The sequence below is a fragment of the Lepisma saccharinum genome, chromosome 5 (genome assembly GCF_977018435.1).
Source record: "Lepisma saccharinum chromosome 5, izLepSacc3.1, whole genome shotgun sequence".
Taxonomy (NCBI): Eukaryota; Metazoa; Arthropoda; class Insecta; order Zygentoma; family Lepismatidae; genus Lepisma; species Lepisma saccharinum.
In genome coordinates, this window is record NC_139233.1 from 18,756,678 (window position 1) to 18,779,970 (window position 23,293).

General features: G+C 36.7%; 1 protein-coding gene across 2 annotated transcripts in view; it reads right to left on the reverse strand.

Annotated features, from left to right (window-relative positions):
* Positions 1-23,293, reverse strand: part of LanA (laminin subunit alpha) — a 137,518-nt gene continuing 114,225 nt past the window's right edge. For both annotated transcript variants that reach the window (XM_083122227.1, XM_083122228.1), the window contains 11 exons: positions 22,163-22,270; positions 21,383-21,607; positions 18,931-19,250; positions 17,326-17,555; positions 16,875-16,937; positions 15,293-15,463; positions 12,311-12,477; positions 7,858-8,103; positions 5,433-5,586; positions 3,666-3,893; positions 1-872 (listed from right to left, as the gene is read on the reverse strand). In XM_083122227.1, coding sequence (XP_082978353.1) covers positions 607-872; positions 3,666-3,893; positions 5,433-5,586; positions 7,858-8,103; positions 12,311-12,477; positions 15,293-15,463; positions 16,875-16,937; positions 17,326-17,555; positions 18,931-19,250; positions 21,383-21,607; positions 22,163-22,270 — 2,178 coding nt within the window. In that variant the 3' untranslated portion in view covers positions 1-606. The remainder of the gene's footprint in view (positions 873-3,665; positions 3,894-5,432; positions 5,587-7,857; positions 8,104-12,310; positions 12,478-15,292; positions 15,464-16,874; positions 16,938-17,325; positions 17,556-18,930; positions 19,251-21,382; positions 21,608-22,162; positions 22,271-23,293) is intronic.

A 23,293-nucleotide genomic window follows, 5' to 3' on the forward strand; every position in this document is an offset into this window, starting at 1 on the left:
ATTTGATCCAAAAGTTTACAAAACATAATGAAAAAATTGAATAAGTTCATACAAGTAAAAAAATGCATAAAAATAATATTCATAGCTTGTGTGTACGTTTATTTTTACTCCATTTCCTATTTTATGAGCAATTTTAGTTGGAAATAAATCTATATTGACAATTATTTATGTGTACCTTTTTGTAAACTATAAATACATTTGTTTCATCTCTCTAACAATATACAGCATTAGAGTACTTGAGAAAAAACAACAAAAAAAGGGAATAATAATAATCATTTATAGTTATTGCAAATATATTAAACATGTTTGGTAATATTCTCTGATTCTTTTTATATATATTTTCAAAACTAAAAAATAACATTTTTTATATAACTAAATGCAGCCAAAGATAAAAATAATGACTTGAATAAAAAAACTTTGTATAAGTATCGCTTGCTTTATTGTAATTGAAAAGACCGTTTTCTACAATATTTTATGCATGATAAAAAATTAATTATTGTTTGATAACAGTGCAAGGTAAGGATTACCATAGTTGAATTTATTTTTGAAATTATTTCTGATGATATCCTAGAAAATGCACTGTGACCAAAACAAACAAACAAACAATTATATTATTGGACAAACTCCTATTGTTACATTACCTACAGCATGTGAATGGGTGATGGCATGTGACTGTCCATTAATTTTTAAGTTTCTAATGCAGCCAACAAATTGCTTTCTTGTTTCAACACCCTTCAGGGTGGTACTCCTACCCACACCACCAATGTAGAGAGGATTCCTTGTGTCGGTGGACGATGAACCAAGGGGTCCAACTCCTGGGTCTACGTATTCACTATTCACTGATAATGTGATGACGTGTTGGGATTTCAATGCTGACAAGTAGAAGATAATTAAACATTAGAGGTGTCTGCAAACATTCTTGTCAAACACATACACAAAACAAACAGCACAATTCAAGACGTATTAAAAGTATGACTTCCCTCTCTCTGTAGCGAGGTGTACTTCTTTCCAGCTTTTATTATTTTCCCTCTTTCTTCCCTTACACTTTTCTCTCCCCCTTAGGAGAGAATCTCATTTCTGTTTCTATCTTTCTCTTCCATCTCTCTTTCACACGCACACACTTATCTGCTTCAATTTATTTTTCTTCCTCCTCTTTCTTCCTATTTCTCTCTCTCTCTCTCTCTCCCCCCTCTCTCTCTCCCCCCTTTCTCTCTCTCTCTCCCCCCCCTCTCTCCCCCCTTTCTCTCTCTCACACACACACACAGACAGACAGAGAAAGAAGCAAGAGAGAGAGGGGAAATAAAAATACATGGAGAGAGAGAGAGAGATGGGGTATGTCAGGAGAGAAAAGTGTGTTGGATGAAACGAAAAAGAAAAAGAGAAAAGTTTCTCTCTCTCTCTCTCTCTCTCTCTCTCTCTCTCTCTCACTCACTCTCACACTCACTCTCTCACTCACTCTCTCAGGGCCTCCCCGATGGCACAGTGGTAGCGTCATCTCCTTGTAATGAATGGGTCCCGGTTCGATATGCGGTGGAGGCACATAGTGGTTTGGATCCCCACTTTAAACTGTAGGTCCAATCCCGATTAGCCTTTCTGTGCATTAAGTGGACTTTAAAACAACAATTCATTCATTCATTTATTCTCTCTCTCTCTCTTGGTCATTTTCCTCAATCTGTTTTCCCCTACAATCATTTCTGTAAAATAAACTAGTTTTCATCTTCTTCTTCTGCTCTCTCATTTACAGAGAAAGTGAAAGAAGATACGGGAGAAAACACACACACAGAGAGGGAGTTCTCTCTCAGGTGCAAATATCTTTATTACTTTGTTCCTTCATCTCTTTATTTCTTCTTTCTTTTGTTCTCTTATGAGAGAGAGAAAGAGAGAGAAGAACAACATCTCTGAATCTCTCACTTTTAAAGTATCTTGCACCGTGCTGTTTATTTGTATTGTTTTTAACAAGAAAATAAATAGTTTTATTTAAATATTACTGAGTTCATTATAAATATTACGTATAGACCAATATGGATTTTTTTCCAATAATGATAAGTACAAATCTGATGGAAAATGGGTTTATTTTAAGGTGCTCTATTTACGATACAATACAAAATTATCCATGTTTTGGGAAATGAGAGACTCAGTAGTAAATAAATAGAGGAGAAATTTATGTACTCACTTTTCCACAAAACTCTTTTTGGTGTTGCTCTGATAACTTCACTGGCCACAGCCACTATCCTCATTGAAACTTGATCCAGTGGTGCTTAGAAAGTACTTCTGTTACTTTTAGTTCGTCAATTGCCACTAGGTGCATTTTCTTGTCTACCTGCCCATGTCAATGTTTAATTCAGGTGGAAAGTGCACGTTGACATGTACTTTTTTAGATTTTAGCTTGCTGCAAGCAATATTGCAGCAAGTTCCAATGAGGATAGTGGGAGTGGCCACCGAAATTAATAGAGCAGCAGTATTAAATACAAAATGACATTGTTGAGCATATTTTTATTTTTACTTATTTGAAAAATCCTGAATACAGAAAAATCCATTTTATATGAGGATATGAACTGGAAAATAACTAAACAAAATAATAAGATGTTCACACACACACATGTATATATATATATAACAAGAATAGCAACAACTAGGGCAAAATAACATTATTTACTCTTCAGCTGCTTTATGCATGCCGTTCTGTAAGTCTGTTTTGATAAATGAAAGCCCGGAGCATCTTTTAATGAGTTGTAAATGGTTTGTAGCCTGTAGAGAAGTGATCTTTGTTCTAACGATAGCCTTGAAGATTTAATGTAAAAGAAGTTGTTCCATTTGCTGTTGGAACGTGGAATTCTGATATTGAGAAGCGGCAAGAGTTCACTGGTAAATAGTTGTCCACTAATGATTCTGAAAAGAAGTGTTAAATCTGAGAGTTGACGGCGAAGAGAAAGGTCATGTATTTGTAGAGCGGATAGAATTTCATGTTTGGAAAAGTTTGCAAGGGTTGGACATCTGTGTTTGACTATTCTGGCAAAAAAACTTACAACTTTGTCTTCTTTATATTGCTTTCACATGCCATTGACCAAATACAGGAACCGTATTCAAGGATAGGAACAACACACATTGTAAAGTAGGTTTTGAGGGCAAAAACGTGTGTTATGTCTGTAAATCTGTAGATTAGTCCAAGTGTTTTTCATAGCTTTCGAAGTTATGTAGTCTACGTGATGGTTGAAAGTCAGTTTGCTATCAGAAATGATACCAAGATCCTTGTGCTGTCGTACAAACGGAATAACCTGGTTCCATAATTTGTACGATGGCATATTGTAGAAACTTTTTAAATGAAAAATGCAGGATAAATCAGGACTCGGATCTGGCTCTCTGGCATACTGTGCCTTTTTTGGTAACTCGCCAAATGCAAAAACAATATTTATATAAATATCCAACTAATGCAAGTTATTTTCTTTGATTTATGAGCACCATACAATAATTCTGTAGTCTGTAATTTAGTTCACAATTCTAGCCCTTTATTCTGTTATTGGTATGTTAAATAAATTTCTTAATATCCAGTTCCTTATTTTAAGGCAAAATGCATATAATTTTGCAAAATTGCTCCTTGCAAAAAGTTTAAAGAAACCTGACTCTCCTAATATCATGTACAAAGGTATGTACTATTAACAACCTACCGTGAATTGTATGCCACTCCCCATTGCAGAAGAAGTACTCATTTGGCGGCACAAACTTTGCTGTTATCTCCCCACGTCCATTGTCCACATTGAACTTAATCACTCCGTTTACCATCTGAAGCACAAGGTAATCTTTCCTTCCATGCACAGCCAGCAAGACTCCGGAGATATTGCGAGGCTTGATATCCATTTCAACATCAAACTCCATACCCACACGGAAATCATCATCTAAAAGAAAGAAATGACATGAGTACTAAACTTCCAATTGCACGTTCGACAGTCAAATGGAATTTTCACTTTTGGATTGTGAAATATATTTCACGGCATTGTAATGACAGATTAGTGTGCATCATATAAATTAATGATACTAACAATTTTTATTAATGCCAATCAAATATACCAATGTAAATTTCATAGTATTCCTCTTTTCCACTTACGGTTGTTACAAGTAGTTTAAACACACGGTTCATTGTGCTTATTCGCTTGTAGCAACCATAAGTTGGTAGAAAGAAACAATGCAAGCAGGATGAGAATTAACGTGTGTGTGTGTTGAGGGGGGGTTAAATTCATCCTTCCGAAGCAAGCAAGCAAGCAAACTCTTGATTAGGACTGAGCAAAATACCACTTTGAATCAGTACTAATACTAAACAATTGCAAATATAACATATAATTATCCCATTGTAATTATGCTATTGACTGGTTCAGTTCAGCCTTTTTCTTGATAACAACAATAGATAGGCAAGTACCAAGTAATCTATGTATCCCTAATGCCTAGGTTGTATAGTCAAGGACACTTCTGGGTTGTAACACTGGAGATTAAGAAATAAGGGTAAAAGAATAAATGAAGAGAAATAACAAAAATATTGGTAACTGTAACGAAGACACTGCATTACAAATTGGAGATCAACAGTGTGTCATTATCAGTATTGGCTGATAAGGCCATATTTGTACATCTATAAAATTGTCAATACAGTGGAAACTCCATTGTATGTTCTTCAGGGAACTGTCGCTAAGATTGAAAAAAATGTAAAATAAGGGGTTGACTGCAATTTTTCTGATCTGTGGTTTAGTGCAAAATCCTCCAATTTTGTTATATATTTTTTACTTGTGTTACGGAACTTTAGATGAGTTAAGATAATCAAATTAAATAAACAGGTACACATATACATAAGCATGTTTCATTCATATACTCTAGTTTTGTAGGCCCGACCCTGTGGCCGAGTGGTTAGCACATCGCGCTGCGATGCCAAGGGTCCCGGGTTCGAATCCCGGTCGGGCTTGGTTTTTTGTGAATGTCCATTCATCAATTTCATCATTTCATCACTCATCCCCATCTTCGCAAATTAGCCAAGAGGCACAAAACGCGAAGTAAAACAAAACTAAATTAATCAATAATCAATTAATCTAGTTTTGTAGTTAAATGTCTAAATATGCTGTTTCCTTTTTCAAGTCCAAACCTGTTGCATGCACCTGGTTCTATACATTAATTTAAGAGGTCAATGAACCACTTTTTGTATTTGATTCCTAGAATATTGACATCTGCAAATTTTATTTGGTTGAGCTTTGATTATACAATTTTAAGACGACTGTGGCCAACAAACTTATAATGGGGAAAGTGTATAATCTGTGAATGGAAAATTGGTGTTGCATGCATTCATTATTCATCAAAATCTAAAAAAAAATTAAAAAATTCCAACAATGCATCAACATTCACGTTTTTTGCACAACAAATAAAATGTGTTATAATATTATATACGTAGTACTTACACATTTGAATGTAACCTCCATCTGCAGACAAAAATGTTCCAGGTTCTGTTTTATCCGAGCAAGGAATTATGCCAAAGGAAACAGCTGGGTCTCCAAAGGGTCGATTGGACATCTTGAAACCACGAAGGCACCCAATAAAACCTGAAGATACACCCTGTAAAGCAAATTCTAGTCAGCTATGCTTCTTCTCTGCAAATAATATATGGGAAACATTATCTGTGCCAGTACTGCCATGCTTATTTCTGATGAAGATTTGCACAAAAAAATATATTTTGTAAACTACAGGCATTTTGTAGGTTTTGAAAGACACTGATAGATGAGAACTTATCAAATTTATAATCACAGAGTCTACCATCTTTTAAAAAAAAAAGTATGCGTGGATCACTATTTGTGCTCTCTGTGGAGATTAGTGAGGTAAATGTAAAAGTTATTTTCACAACACTAGGGTAACACAGCAATGAATGTGAACAAGAGAACTGTGGATAACTGAAACCAAATATACAGATAAGGAGGTGAGGGAGAGTACAGTATTTCAAAGTGAATTATCTTAAGGCCTTGTAGGATTTGTAAAAAAACATTCAAAGTATTGATGTGCCACATGATATGCTTTCATGAAAAATTGCAAGTTGAAATCAGTATTTTCATGAAGAGTAGTAAGCTACAAGCTATTTTCATTTCAATTACTTGCCCCCAGGTGAAGATAGATGGCGCTAGTCTTCACATGTCTAAAAGCATCCAGTAACAATGGGAAGTCATAGCATATCAGGAACAAAACTGTGGTGGTCCTGTAGGAAGTACAGCAGACTCAGGTGGGACTTTCTCTGAAAATTTTCCTGCACTAAAGCAGCTCTGACATTCACGCAGCCTCTAATAAAAAGATGGGATAGCTCAGGGAAACGTTGATGAGTAATGGTAGCTGGAGCATGGTGCTGGTCACATCACCTTCACAAATAGCCAAGATCGTGAGTGTGTGGGACCATACATTTTCTTTATATCCCTTCATGGCATGTTGCAATGTGTACAGGGTAGATTTACCTTTAGTTACTCAGGAATGGACAAAAATAAATTGTGAAACCATGGTGATATTAGAAGCTAGCTTCACAGCTTAATTGCTTAGAGGTATATCATAGAATGTCAAGATCTAACATTCAAACCCTTGTCCAGCAACAGTTTTCTAGCTTTTCAATGCATTATTTCAAAATCTCTGTATGTAAGCTATTATTCATGTTTGGGGAATAAAAGGTGCAATAGTATAATAAAATACTAACTTTTTCCGTGAGACTTGTAATGATTCTATTAATTTCCGTGGGCCCTGCCACCACCCACTTGGGACTCGGGTTCAATCCTTGGTGGGGGAGAACTGGGAATTCTTCCACCTGTTCAAGCAGCTCCGGCACCCACCCAGCACCGAATAAAGTGGGTACCTGGAGGAAACTCTAGGGGTTAAAGGCAGTCAGGGGCACGGTACTAATCACATCACCCCCAGCTTCGGCTGTGATCAAGAAAGTGTGGGGCCCTAACTCCACACCCCCTATATGCCTTCATGGTGTGGTGGAAAGCACATGGGAGCATTTTAATTATTTTTTTTAGAATGCATATCATAGAGAATTGAGTTGTTGTTTTTTTTAACTCAAAAATATATTATTTGGCGAGTCAGCATGGTCAAACCAAAATTTCACTATGTAAATCCTCCAGAATACATGAAACATCAACAGCCCGTGAAAAACGTTTCTCATTTGTTTTTATGTTTTTTTTGTATAGTCATATTTCGAGAGCCCATGCTTTTTCATTCAAATCAATCTCTTTAAAAAAATATATATTTTTTGATAAACCCACAATACAGTAGTGTCTCACTTTCTGACATAAACGGGCCGGCAGAACGTCGGATAAGCAAAAATGTCGGATAATACGGAGGTGTTAAGAAAAAAAAAAAACATTAAACGTCAAACTAATGTTATAATTTTACACATTAAGAACCTAATACAGTAATCAAGTTTTACAACAATACAGAAAAAAATTAACTGGAAAATTAACACATGGTAGAGTCGGGAGAAATTAAAAATAGACTACGCTCGCAACTTGCAGTTCTTGTTGCAGACTGATGATTTTTGTTTCCCGGTGGTATGTCTGATAATACGGAATGTTGGATAAGCGAAGGTCGAATAAACGAGACTCTACTGTACTTGCATTGAAATTCAAGTATCTACTGTACTTGCATTGAAATTCAAGTATGACATACCTCCATATGTATGTATGTCAAGCAAAAAAAGAAAACAAATTAAATTAAATACTGAGTTGTTGTAAAGAAATGATGAGAAACTTATAGTCAGGTGCTGCTGATTTTAAAAGGCTCACTCTGTACATGACAGAAAGCATATAATCCTACCATACTCAGAAATTCTCTACCAGTTGAAAGGGAACTCACACCAAGATTAGAACCAGCATCCTCTGCTACCCGTGCCGTGATGCCACCAACAAAGAATGGTTCTATTATGTTGATCGACTTTGTAGTAGCCTGCGATGTGCCTTCCCCAACAAGATCATCATCAACAAAGAGCTGACCCTGTTTCTGGGCTCGCTTAAATCTCACGTGATGCCACTCCCCATCGTTGTATGTCTCTGGACTTCCAATAACAGCAGCTCCAGAGCCACAGTTAAAAGCATGATGAACCTGGAAGGAAAAGGGTTTTATGAAAGTTGAAATCACAATCTTTGCTGCTTCTACATTCTACCATCTTTTCCCTTGAAGAAACGTCACAGTTGCAAAATATAGACAGAGCATAAAAATAAATGAGGTAAAAACTGTAAACATGCTGCTTAAATATTTCTACCAAACACTACAGCATACATCAGTTAACATGCAACACATTGTAGGTGGGATAGAGTAATCGATATTCTATCCATATTGTCCTGTATAGGTATATTTTAATATATCTAGGTATATTGTAGGGATGGGACAGATTAACCGATGCTCTTGGTTTATTGGTAAAATTACTGATAATTTTACTGATCTGATATATCTATAAATATCTCATAATTTAGAGCAATATTCTGCCATTTGTTATAAAATAGAATACTTTATTAGTCATTAGACAACATGATTGCAATAGACTTCGTCATAATAAGTATAGAAATGTTAATATAAAAAATTACAAAAGAAAAGAAAATTAAAAATACATATTAAAATATTACACACTCAACAATACAGTTTGCAAATTAAACTACATGTTTTATTACAGCGAATGCAATTGAAAAATAGTACTCTACTTTGCTTACAATACTAGCCATGTACAAAACTCCATTTTACAGCTCTGTGATGCATTATGAGTAGACATTTACATTTTACAGGCCCTGACGGAAGTGTTCTTCAAATTCCGTGACACTATATATACACACAATATCATACTAATATATTATTAATGTGTTTAGCAAACTGCATGTTTTCCAAATTACGTATAGAAGCTGGTAGCAAATTGAATAATCTCATTCCATTATGTTTAAAATTTTGCTGAGTCTTGCATAGTCTAGCGTACGGCATTTCTATATTCAGATTGTGCCTTGTATTATAGTCATGTACGTTAGATCGCAACCTAAAACTGGGGAGGTTTTCCTTTATGTACATTAAACTATGATAAATATTTATAGAGGGCACTGTCATAATACGGCATTCCTTAAAGAATTCCCTACATGACTCCATATCCTGTACTCCTTTAATACAACATATAGCCTTCTTTTGCCATTTAAAGACTTCCCTTGCACCTGTAGTGTTTCCCCAAAGTAAATTACCATACAGTAAGTGTGAATGGAAAAGAGCGTAGTACACAGAGATCATCATTTCCTCACTTACAGACCTTTTTAATTTCCGCAATAGATATAAGACACGGGCAAGTTTCTTACATAGTTCCTGGGTATGAACTGACCAGTTTAATTTTGTATCTAAATATATGCCAAGCAATTTGACATAATCCTGATTATTTAAGGTGCAAGGTGGGTTATTTAAGTAGAAAAAGTGAGTTTCTGTTTTTGTCTTATTTAACACCAAGCTATTTGCTTTAAACCATAAAGAGGAAGCATTTAACATTTCTTTATTTTTGATACTAAGGTTAAGAATACTATGATCATTTGTAATAAAGGTAGCGTCATCAGCATAGATAGCTGTTTTATACAGTAGGCAATTAGGTAGGTCATTCATATAAACTAAAAACAAAAATGGACCTAATACTGATCCTTGGGGGACACCATACAAAACGTCTAGCTCATCAGATTTCTTATTATTAAATTTTACTATCTGTCACCTATTAGTGAGATAAGACTTAAGAAGGGATAGTTCGTACCCTTTATTCCATAATACTGTAGTATTTTAAACCAGATTTCATGCGCAACTGTATCAAAGGCCTTACTCAGATCTATCAAAGTAGTACATGTGGCTCGAAACCATTAATTATCTCATTTACGACCGTCTCTACCGCATTAATAGTAGATAGACCCGATCTGAATCCAAAGTGGGCTACATTAATAAGTGAATTCTGTTCAAAATAAGGGGTCAATTGCTTTTTTACACAGTCCTCTATAATTTTAGAAAACACTGGAACAAGGGAACATGGGTATAAACATAATCTCCATGCCATACTTTTGTTAAAAGTAAATATCTAAATGTGCAGCTTCTTTTGCATTTCAGTCATCTAGTTAATACAAATTTATTAAGGAGGTCAATGAACCAGTCAGATTTTTCAAGGACCATTTGAAATTTATATCAGACTAGCTGATTGCCCGGGCATTTATTTATCCCAATCTTGTATTAGACAGGAAAATAATGAATTCTAACTATAGTGTATAATTTTAAATGTGATCGTGAATGTCACCAATTAGCTTAGTGAATCCGAAAACTATGAATTCGACATTAATCGACACTAATTTCTGGCATTTTATTTTTCACCCTCTCTCACTCCCCATGCCGATAGGTGATGAACTTTGAGTTGAACCGCATTGGGAGTGTCACGAAAACTATGGATTCCATTCGCAACACAGCCTGAATGTTAGACAACCCGAGAAACACTATCGTTGTGCGGATTGCATCGAGTCACGGATGTCTGTCTGTACGGAATTTAATATCAGTGGTTCTCGATTATTTTTACATGTCACCCCTAGGGGTGCCAGGGGTCTCTTACCCCCACAGTATTTATTTCCAGATTGCAAGTGATATGTGTACCAAGTTTTTTTAAAAAATCGCTCCAAGCGTTCGAAAGTTATGCCAGATCAAACATACACACATACATATATCCATTTTTATATATTTATTTAAAATAATATATATAGATTGGTAGAATATCAGTAAATTTTGTATTGGTATTTTATCAGTATTGGCCAGTATTTCATGTCCCTAATGCAAAGAACTTTACTTCTATACCAACCCAAGCAGAGAAACAGTGAAGGGTGATGTATTATATTTTCTAGCCTTAAATATTTGTCTCATTAAATTGCTAAAGCAATAAATATTTTACCATGTAAATCAAATTTCAAAATATTCTAGCAAAAAATATGCACTGTAAACAAAGCTGTCAATCATATGAACTTATCACCTATGTTGTACCAGGTGTGCCGGTTAATAATTCTTAATTGATCTGAAAGAAAACAAGTGTATCTGGGGAGAAAGGTAACAAATGCTTTATTCAAAGTATGCGCCATCGCTAGCTACACATTTTGCCCATCTGTCCATCAAATTGTGGATGCCCTTCCAGAAAAATCGTTCACATTTTGAGGTGATCCAGTCAGCAAGCCATTGTTCGACATCTTCGTAATTGTTGAAGTGTTGCTGGGAAAGTGAGTGAGACATCAATGAAAACAAGTGGTAGTCCGAAGGGACTAAGTCTGGTGGGTGGGGCAAGAATTCCCAGCCAAGTGCAGAAATGGTGTCTCTTGACGCCTTTCGCTGTGTGTGATGAGGCGTTGTCGTGCTGCAAAATCACTTTTCCGTGTCTTGTCACCCAATCTGGGTACTTTTTGATCAATGAATGGCTCAAATTGATGAATTGTTGACGTTAGCGAATGGCATTCACTGTTTCACCTGGTTTCAGAAGCTCATGGTACACCACACCCTTCTGATCCCACCAAATGCACAGCATTGTCTTCCTTCCGAAGCGATTCGGTATTGCGGTCTATGTTGAAGGTTGTCCTGGGTCAATCCATGACTTTTTGCATTTTGGGTTCTCGAAGTAGATCCATTTTTCGTCCTGTCACTATCCGATGCAAGAAAGACTTTCTTTCATGCCGAGAAAGCAACACTTCACACACCGTTTTTCGCCTTTCCATTTGTCTGTCGTTCAGATGATGTGGGACCAATTTTCCTGCCTTCTGGATCTTTCCCATGGCATGAAGACGATCAGATATGGTTTGGCGACCAACATTTAACTTCTCTGCCAGTTGTTGTTGTGTCTGAGTATCGTCTTCGTCCAACAGTGCTTGCAATTCGGCATGTTGGAATTTTTTCGGCTGGGCCGGGCGATCTTTGTTTCAAGTCGAAATCACCACTTTTGAATCGCCGAAACCAACGAACACACGCGTCTTGCGTTAGGACATCGTCACCGTACGTTTCCACAAGGATACGATGGCTTTCACTCACGTTTTTCTTTTGATTGAACAAGAAAAGTAGGACGTGCCGCACATGCTCCTTATTTGGTTTGAAGGTCAACATGTTTCCCACACAAACCCAATATCACGATCACGATCACTCGGTCACTGACATAACAGTTGAGACTGTGCACCAACCCTTGCTTCCTGCATCTTCCAGCGATGAAATTAAGAATTATTAACTGGCACACCTGGTACATGCAACTCTCATGTATGCATACATAATTACATAAAGTACACATCATACGTACCTTTCCATCTTTGATATATAATGCAATGAAGTCAGTGTGATGACCGTCAGCCACATAGAAAATGACTCCATTTTCTGCCAATGTTTTAAACTCAACAGTGAAGTCATATTTATTTTTGTACTTGTCTGGGACAGTCCTATACTCAAATCTACTTTCAGCAACTGTTCCTGCAAGTAATACATACATATGTATAAACAGCCACAAAATAAATTCTACCATAGGTTACTTTTGGCACCTTGAATAATTTCCAAAAATGTACTATTTTCTTCAGACGAGCTGAGCTGACACTGCTTGCATAATACCAGTGTTGTCTGTATTGGAATGTTTTGATTGTAATTTAAATTCTACAGGCCAATACTTTCTGGAGTCCAAATGTCTCACAGAGTCTGCAAAAATGTCACGCAATAATTTCATGGAGTCTAAATATTTTAGAAATTACACACAAAATGCAGAATTCTCATCATTCTTGCAACACTATTTCATGGAGAAATTGATTTTATAATTAAATGATTACCTCACGTGAAATTGAGAATACAGCAGATTCCTGTGGAATAGGTATGATATGGTATTGAAAGCTTGCATATTAAAATTATAAATATTCTGAACTAATTTATGTATCTGAATTTCCAAGTATTTGTATCAGTATGATTTTGAAGTGGTATTGGCTCATCCTTAATAAAAAGTTCACAAAACTACAGTGAAAAAAATGAACAACCCTGTTGGATAGTCTGATTGAATGCAAGACATTGCCAGTAGGGGAAAGTAATGCGTTCGTTTATTACAGTTCCTTATGAAGGATTTCTTCCCGTGATGATACCAGTGAAACTATAGAAAAAAAAAAAAAAGGATTTTAGTGTTATTTTTAGAAATGGGACAGACCCTGTTAATTTATTGAAAGGATGTGTTATTTTGTGTGTTCGTTTTTCCACAGTAAAAATGTGCAATTCATATAACTTGATTTTTGTAAAGTAAATATTTAAATGTGCAGTCTTGTTTTTCTAAGAAATAACTTTGTCACCAAAAAATTTCAGCATTGCCCGAGTATCTTGTCGACAATAGATATTTCAGCTAACTCTTACCTCTGCTTAATTCAGGGTGTCCATGCTAGAGGGATCGAGCAATAAGTGATAATTTCTAGTGAACAGAATGTATTGGTAACATAAACTTTTACTTTTACTTGATACAAAACTCACCGAGTTTCAGATGATGTTCAATGCAACTCGATATGTGCACCTTTGGTGGCTCTGCACACATCTAAACGGTATTCAACTTCCCGCCAAGTGTTCTCTAGCATTTGGGGAGTCACAAGCACTACTGCATTTGTGATGCGGCCCCTCAGTTCCTGCAAATTTCTTGGTCTGTCTCCTTGATAAACAACGTCCTTAACATATCCCCAGAAAAAAAATCCAAAGGGTCAAATTGGGTGACCTGGGTGGCCAGGCAAGGGGTCCTTCTCTTCCGATCCACATATCGGGGAAACATTCATCCAAGAAGTCACGCACCTTTCGATGATAATGGGCCGGTGCTCCATCTTGCTGGAAAATCGATCCTGGGGGAAATTGGTCTATGGCGAAGTTCTGCAACATGTCCAGATACACATGTCCTGTGACTGTAGCCTCTAAGAAGAATGGTCCAATGACAGAGTTCCTCGTCAATCCACACCAGACATTCACTTTAGGCGTGTCTCTCTCATGTCCTTGAATAACATGGGGAATCTCTGAACCCCATATCCGGCAGTTGTGCCTATTGATTGTGCCGCATAAATGAAAGGTTGCTTCATCCGACAAAACAATCTTGTCCAGATACGAGTTGTCGTTTTCAATTCGCAGAAGCATTTCAGCTGCAAAATGTGCCCTAAGCGGACGATCATTTGGCTTTATGTGGTGATGAAGCTCGATCTTGTAAGCAGTCAAATGGAGTCGCTTGTGTAAGACCTCGTGAATAGTCGATCTAGGAATTTGAAGTTCGAACTAGCTCTTCGGATAGACTTCCTTGGACTCCTTGCAAATGCCGTTCTCACACGTTCGATTGTTGCCTCATTCACAGACACTTTCGCATGTTTGCCGGTTTGTGGTAGTAAAGAACCTGTTTCTCGGAGTGTTCTGTCCCATTGGAGAATCGCTTTATGACCAGGTGGATCCACATTCCACGTACGACGAACACGGTGTTGAACCCGAGTAACAGATTTCTCTTCTGCTAGCCATAACACGCACTGAACTTTCTGTTGTGGTGTCCACATGTTTTCCACTGCGCGATCGACTACTGAATGGCTCCTGGCTTCCTTTCGAGACAAAAGCTATTGACGTGCATGCGCGACCGTGTAGCTGTCTGAAAACAGTGTTGCAGAATCTCAGAGAGTTTCCCTTTCCTGTCATATGAAAAATACAGCAATATCCTTATCTGTTTTTAAATGGCGAGCATTTATTTCTCGATCCCTCTAGCGTGGACACACTGTATAATGGGTCAAGATGTGCAAGGAGTGACCCTTCCACAGAGTACACCCAATTGTCAACCTTACTTGCACGTAGTACACCCTGGACTGCATTTTGCAGACTGAAGACCATTCTGACATGTGGACCAATGGCCAATACAATCATCTGTAGGGGTGAGTGTGCGTTGTCCTGTGTTTTGTTCTTATGTGTTCTGAGTGCCCCATAGCTTTTAACCGAAGTAAGAATATTTTAACCGAAGTAAGAATATTTTAGTCTATTGACATTACATTTAGGTTATATTAGGTTTAGTTATGGTAAGGGGCTGGACCCTGTATAATGTGACAGTTCAAAATAGACTATGTGCTAACGCACCAAAATTTAAAATTCAATCACTCAATGGGTCAAGTAGTAAGTAAGCCTGTGTCCTAGCTAGTACTTGGTAAGTAAAAATGTTGGTAAGTAAAAAGGAGTAAATAACTGAAAACATCCTCTATACTTCTGTTGACGTGAACACTTATAGAACTACTGTGGCAAGTGTATGCCTACATACCGAATCTATGTCCACTAAATTCATCAATATCTGGATCCCCTGCTGGGTGTAGCGGCAGGTGGCACTGTCCAGCTGGTGTAGGCACTGGGGTTGGAGGCTGAGTAGGCCTTGGTGGTGGCTGTGTTACTCGTCCTTCTATTGGTTCCTCTACTGATTCCTCTCCATCTTCTTCTACAATAAAATATGGCATCATGTAAAATTTATACGGCAATACAATTTAAAATGTAAGAAATAAATAATTTCAACTGAACTAGCTAAATAAACCAATTACGAGTTTTGTGAACAATGTGGCTCAACTGTATATTGAACCTGTCTTGGTGGCTCAGTGGTAAAGCATTTAGCATGGAATATCAAAGACCTCTGTTAGACCTCTGGTTGAATCACAATTTTCACCTAACTCTCAGTTCTAATAAATTATTATTTTATTAAGTTTATGAAACATCAACCCCACCCTCCACTGATGACCATTTCTGTTGAATCTTGATTTAAATATCCTCTGCTGGCCACCGAGATAGAGTACCACATATATTCGCATCAAATTTTGCATCGATTGTTAAAGCAAAAGATATTTCATAATAATGCTTGTGTATGGTACACCTCAAAATATTCCGGACATGAAAAGTAACTCCAGATGTCTTCGAGTAATAGGTTTCAGGTTCGATACATGGCAGAGGCACATAGTGGGTCAGATCTCACTTTAAACTGTACAGCCAGTCTCAATTAGCCTTTCTGTGCGTAAGGTAAATGTAAAGTTTCCTGTGCACTTTGCACCATGCCATGAGGCATATATAGGGGAATGTGGCCATTTTGGAGGTGAGCTTTATTTCCCAGGATTACCCTCAGGTACCCATTTATTTGAGGCTTGGTGAGCTCCAGAGCTGCTTTATGCAGAACAAGGCTGGAAAAACTCCTACCTTAGATCACCTATCCTGGAAATCGAACCTGGGTCTCCCACGTGCGTGTTACTTTTCTCTGAAAAAATTTTATCTTCTCGTATAATATCTAAGAAACTAAAAGTTAAAATATACAAAACAGTAATTTTGCCTGCAGTATTATATGGATGTGGAACTTGGTCCATTACATTAAAAGAGGAACATAAATTAAGAGCATATGAAAATAAACTCCTTAGAAAAATATTTGGATGAGGAGACAGGTGAGTGGAGAAGGTTGGATAATTTAGAACTGCATAATTTGTATTCGTGTCCTGATATTACTAGAATAATTAAATCAAGAAGACTTAGGTGGGCAGGCCATGTGGCACGAATGGGAGAGGAAAGAAGAGTTTACAGGATTCTTGTTGGGAAACCTGATGGTAAGAGACCTGTAGGAAGGCCAAGATGAAGATGGATGAAAAACATTGAGATGGACCTAAAAGAAATCAGTAAGGATGGAAACAATTGGATTGATCTTGTCAGGATAGGGACAGATGGAAAGCTTCTGTTGATGCAACCATAAACCTTCGTTTAAGAAAGCTAGAGAATTAGTTAGTTAGTTAATAGTTATTGGCAAATATATCGAAATCAGTCAATTTCCTGCTCTGTCAGATCACTAATGGAGAATACTGAAATTTAATCCTACGTACCTTCAGGAATTTCAGGCACTTCCGGTTCTGGTTCAACTGGTATATCCACATCAGGTGGTGGGACTAGAAATATTTTAAAATATCACCAAGTATTCAAGATTATCCAATATTTCAGATTTGAATCCACCTCCCTTCCTAATTCATTTTACAAAAGTCACCTGTTACATACATTAGCTAAGGAAATGAACAAGCCATTCAGAGTCAACATGCAATTTTATACTTTACTTTTATAGTGATACCCCATTGAAATTGGGAGGAAAAATCATATTCGTCCATCCCTAATGGAAAGATATCAGTACTTAAACACAACAAAATAAAATATATTCATTGACAAAAGTCTGTATTTAAACACAAGAAAATAAGCTATCATATTCATAGACAAAAGTTTGCCAGTGCACATGTGCAGTATGTATTTGGTAATAAATTCAAAAATTGTTTTCTTTTCTGTTACCTGGAGGCTTCTTCACATCTACATCCATTACACATTTTCCTAATATAGCCCCGGGTCTTTCTGTTGCATTAGCGAAGTTAATATACACCCCATTCACTGTTGCATCACTCAAGCATCCACTGAAGGGGTAATTTGCTAGCAATGCTCCTGGTTCAGGTATATAAGGAGGTAAACCACCGAAAAACATGTATCCTAGTACGATATGAAGAGGTGACACAGGTGAATCTATCCTGTAATTATAAAAAATTATATATTTTAATAGGTTGTTTTAGGTATATCTTTGAATGAAGAGTAATCTTAAATCCAATGAAATGTTCGATTGATATTCTCATATTGGTTTGAATTTAATCAAATTACTTTTGTGGACTCTAGTAATCTCACAGGTCTGCAAAAATGCCAAACTAAACTAATGTCATGAGCTGGAATACAATGCTGTGTAATCAAAAATGCCTGCAGTGTCCGGGTGACGAGAGGTCGCCAGGGGAGTCTTGATCGAGAGAGCGAAGCGCAAAGTGTGTTGCGAGTGACAGTATTAAGTTGGTTTGCCCAAACGTTTTACACTTATTAATACTATCACTCACAACACACTTCACGCTTTGCTCTCTCGATCAAGACTCCGCCGGCGAAGCCACTGAGGACACCTTTGATGGACCGATACAGCGCCACGTCGTGACTCAGCCGAGGAACATCTGAAGGAAACCAGGTACAGTGGTGACACTTTGGGTTTATCATTATCAGTGTTTAGATATCTTGCTGGCTCGTGCGTGATCTCCCCCCCGCCCCCCTCGCCTGTGCGGATTCTATTAAATATTGGTAAAGGGCGATGAGCGTAATTTATTCCATTCCTTATACACACATCCTCTTGCAGCCAAGCAGTTTAAGCTGGATAAAGGCAGAGAATAAAGCAGAGGTCAGACCATAGCAACAAGTAACATGCAACGTGGGGGATTCACTTTGAACCAACGTAACTGCAAATTTCAGAATTTCACCTCTGGTCTGTCAAAAAGCATTCACTGCTCATGTGCTAGAAACAGATGGAAGGAACAAATGCAGCATGTCACAACTCCAGAGCAAAACATTGTATTTATTTCTGAAAGTTCATTTCTAAGTGAGAAGTGTTGCTTGTAGCTTGTCACTTCACTCTGAAAGCTCCCTAAAGATGCAATTTTTCATAATTGTCAAGGATTTTCATTGGTTTAGCACTGATATAGTTTGACAAAAGTGCATTATGTGATTAAATGGTATCTGTTTTAATATTCTGATCATCTCTTTTGCGATCTTAAGCATAATTTTAGGGAAGCATTTGGGAGGACTGACGACATTAATATTCATTAATGCCACTTCTCTACCTCTTGGGTGAATTGCAACAATGAGAAACAATGAACTGATGAAAAGAGTGATGAGAAAAACACAATGATACAGCCATATCTGAACAGATTACACAGGAGATGCATACAGTGAAACCTGATTTTTACATTTTTCAGGGTTCCAAGGTCAAACACCATAAAATGAAGGAAAATGTCAAATCTGCTCTATTGAGACCATAATGACTGAATGTAAAATGTAAAATCCAGGAACGTAAAATCTGAGTTACATTGTATTTACCTGAACGTATCATAATCATCAATGTTTAAGTGAAGAGCCTCTGAATCAACAGTTGCTGTGACAACGTGCCACACTCCATCACTATAGCTTGTGGCCTCGCTGGTCGATATCTCCTGTCCCTGACTTCTCATGACTAGTCGACCGCCCAAAAGCGAGAGTGACATAGTTGAACTTTGGTCTGTATTTGTTGCGTAGAAAAGGAGACCATTCTCAGTGGAAGTCTTGAACCTCAAATTCAGCTGGAGGAAGTTACTCGAAGATGCATTTGGCCATTTCACATATCCTGGCTTGCTCTCATCAAATGATACCAAACTGGCAACCTAAAGAAGAAATGTCACAGTGAATGTCAGTGCCAATTTCACAAACCATACATTCAAATCCAATTAATAGGGGCATGCATATTTCGTTTTTGACAAAAAAACGAAATTTGAAAAAACACATTGTAGTGTTAATTTTTCATGTGTTTGAAAGGTGTGAGATGCATTTTGTGACCATGTTTTGTCACGAAATAATGCGAAATGAACTGCAGAAAGCGAAATTAACTCTTAAACACAAAATTCACGGTTTATTCACCAACGCGACACCTTCTGAAGTCTGAATTATCCTGAGAGTTATGCAATTCCCGGAAAAGTTATTAATTCTGCTGTTAATATTGGAGAAGCAAAAATGGACTCCTTTACACAGAAATAAACTTTATACTCTGATAACTACATAAATGTGCTATTAGAAGTGAAATGTAAATTCTGTGGAATAAGTGTAGTTTTTAAATCAAATTTAGGATTATATTCACAATTTTAAAACCAAAATGTCCTTTTATATACCACTTTTCATCCAATTTTTCACCGCTATAACACCGATATTTTATTTTATTTACCGCTTTTGAACCCTTAATTGACTCCGTTTTTGTACCGAAATTTTGCTTTTTTATTTACCAAAAATATGTGCCTCTACCAATTAAACAAAATAAAATATGTGATGCCTTATCTAGCTTTTTAACATAAAAATTCTATTCACTTGCTGTGGCAATACATCAAATTTAAATCTTGCCTCTCATATAACTTTCATATTCTATCATAAGATTGTTTGTTTAAAAAGTTGATGCTATATTTAATTGATTGATTGATAAGTCCACTTTATGCACAGAAAGGCTATAACTCGGGACCCCTTGATTAGAAGGCTGATGTTAAGTTACGATACATGATGGTCATCTTATTTATAAATAAATTATAATAGTGGGCTAATAATATTATTTATTGGACTTTTATTTTTATGATTAATAAGTAGAACCTATTTATGGTTTTAGAACATTAAAGCATAAGGTATTTGCATTTTTCTTATTTAGCATCCCTTTTCTGCTACTTTCGGCTAATCACAACGATGAGGATGAATGATGATTAGATGAAGTAACACTCACAAAGAACACCTATGCCCTGGCAAAAATTCAAATCCAGGAAATTTATGGCAAGATTGAAAGTTGAAAAATTAATATGCATAAGCATAAGTGATGCCAAACAAACATATTTCTTGAAGAGGTTTTCTAGGTCAATCAGCCAGGTGATTTCCGGATAGGCTTCCAAGCTATCCAGAAATCACCTGACTGATTGCCCAAATAAGTCTCTTCAATATTCACTGCCAGGAAAGCTCCAATAATTATTTCAAACATATTTCTGTATCCTACAGAACTTTTTTTCCTATTGTACTATGTTATTGCAGAGCAATGAATTTACTTCCTTATGAAGTATGAAATTTCCTCTACTTAGATTGTTACTGATTTTGATTTGACTTCATTTTTGTTATTTAGCATCCCTTTTCTGCCACTTTTAGCTAATCGTGATGATGAGGATAAGTGATGACATGATGAAACTGACGAAGGGACACTCAAAACAAAAGAACACCCATGCTCAGGTCGAGATCCGAATCTGCGACCCCTAGCATTGTAGCATGCTGTGATAACCACTCTGTCACAGACGTTACATCTCACTACTCATTGTAATACAATGGAACCTTGGTTTTATGTTTTTCAGGAGCTCAACTTGCCTATGTTGCTTTATAGTTTCAGCATTAATGAAATTCCTTCTGCTGCAGCTGAATCAAGGCGAAAAAATGCATGAAAATGTAAAATCTGGAAAATAATTTTACTTTTTTTGACCAGGTACATAATTCAAGAAAACAGGAACATAAAATAGGGGTTCCACTGTAATCTACAAAAATTTCCACAAAAAGAACATTGGCTTTTCAATTTATACTTTTTTTTCCATATTACACACTTGGAAAATAAGAAAAATACAAAGTAAAATGTACTATGAAACTTCTAACTCGTTTACAATGTCCAATGTCTTTTTAGTATTCCAAACTCCAAAAAACATATCAGATGCTTACTAGCTGGCACCATTTGGTGCAAGGAATTAACACAGTCTGCCACATTAAAATAATACTATATTTGTTCCTTTACCTTCACTGGACATCCAGGTGTAACTCCAACAGCCTTAGTATTTCGGCTTAAATCAACATGAGTGCTGTCTATTTGAACATTATCGATACAACCATCGAAGTCAACATTGGTAACCCCTCTGTAGTTGTGGTAATCTGGATAGCCTCCAAAGTACATGTTTTCTTCAACAGAGAGGATGGTTGCGTCCCCTTGTGTTTTACCTCTGCCCTTTTGTTCACCATCAACCTATTGTAGAAAAAAATAATAAATAAATTTACATATTCTCCTTTCCTTGGTTGAGAATGAGGAAGAAAAGAGAAAGAGGAAGACAGGAGAGGACAGGAAGAGGGAAAATGAACATCAGAATTACGAGCCATGTTGGAAAGGATAAGTTCTGGTTGTCAGCAAGGGGTAGATCAGTTGCCAAAAGGGTAAATAAACGTGAAGAATACTGTTACCAACAGCATTGTTTCAATTATAGATGATAATAGAGACAAGGTAAGAAACACTTCTAGCAAATCCTCAACAATAATCATCATTTAACAATACAGTCAGCACTATTAGGTGTTTCTAACCAGCACAAACAATCGCAAGTTAAAAATGGAATAAAAAAAACCCTGCAAAAATACTGGAAATACTGAATAGGTCAAATAAGGTAAAAAAAATGCACTCTAAAACAATGTTTGATTACTTGTTATCAACTTCTGAGCCCCAGTAATCAGCAGCAAACATACTTGTGCATCAGAAATATATACGATTCGACTAAAACACCAGAAAAAAATTATATAAATATTAATTTACCGTCAAAAGTCCTTCATTTTCCACACGAACAACGTCCACCATATGCCACTTGCCATCATTGTATGTCTCTCTGGTTTGAAGGATCTTACTTTCTCCTCCCAATTGAAACTAGAAAAGGTAGGAAAATAATTTTACTTTAATAAATGTCTACATGTAATACAATACAAAGTACCATGTAATAAACGGAGCAGAGCTGGCATAAATTCTGATGATTTTCAGCCTTGAATATCAAACAGTTTTAAAAACATTTAAATTGGTTAGCTTGTAAGTGGATGAAGCTGATTTCCAATATTTGAATATCACTGTATTTTTAGGACTTGGACCACAGTTTCGTAAAAACTTTAAAATACAAGGTGCATTTAAAAAATAAGGGCCAACTGATTATATCAAAGAAGAAAAGAAGTGTAGGAACACTGTATTAGTAGTTACAAACACGTACATATCTACTTCATTTCCCAACATAATCACCATTATTTTCCAAGCAATTTTGGTATCATTGAACAAGCTTTATTTCTATACCCTATGCATATGTAGAAGTTTGCCGCCTAGGAGTTTAGCCAATCCAACACTGCCATTTTTAACACCTCAGTTTCTTCAAATCGTTGAGACGCAAGCCATTTTTTGATATGCAGGAAGATGTGATAGTCACTAGGTGTAAGGTCCGGACTATACGGAGAGTGATCAAAAAGTTCCCATTTAAGGGAACCATTCACAGGACACCATTGCCGTACTTTTCCTTCACTCCTTTTCCTTTCGGCAGCATTGTGGGCATTGGCATTATGAAATCGAATCGCAGACTGTAGTTCTCAACTGGCAGGATTGCTTAATCACGCAGACGTTTTAACACACACTAACTCACACGATAACCAACAGCTGACTAGCAAAAATATGATTGTTAGGCCACCCTCGTATCAGTTGATGTTACTTCTCAGGAGCGATCCAATTACTGTTGCTAGTCACATTTTATTAATAATTGGCCCTTTCTTTTGAAATCCACCTCATACAGTGTGTGTTTGAGGAGGGGTGGTGAGGACCAGGCATAGGGGGTTGGTGATTATTTTTTGACCACACCAACTGTCATTCAATTAGAGCTTTAAAGTTCAAAGCAGACTAGTCAGTAGTCTCTTATGG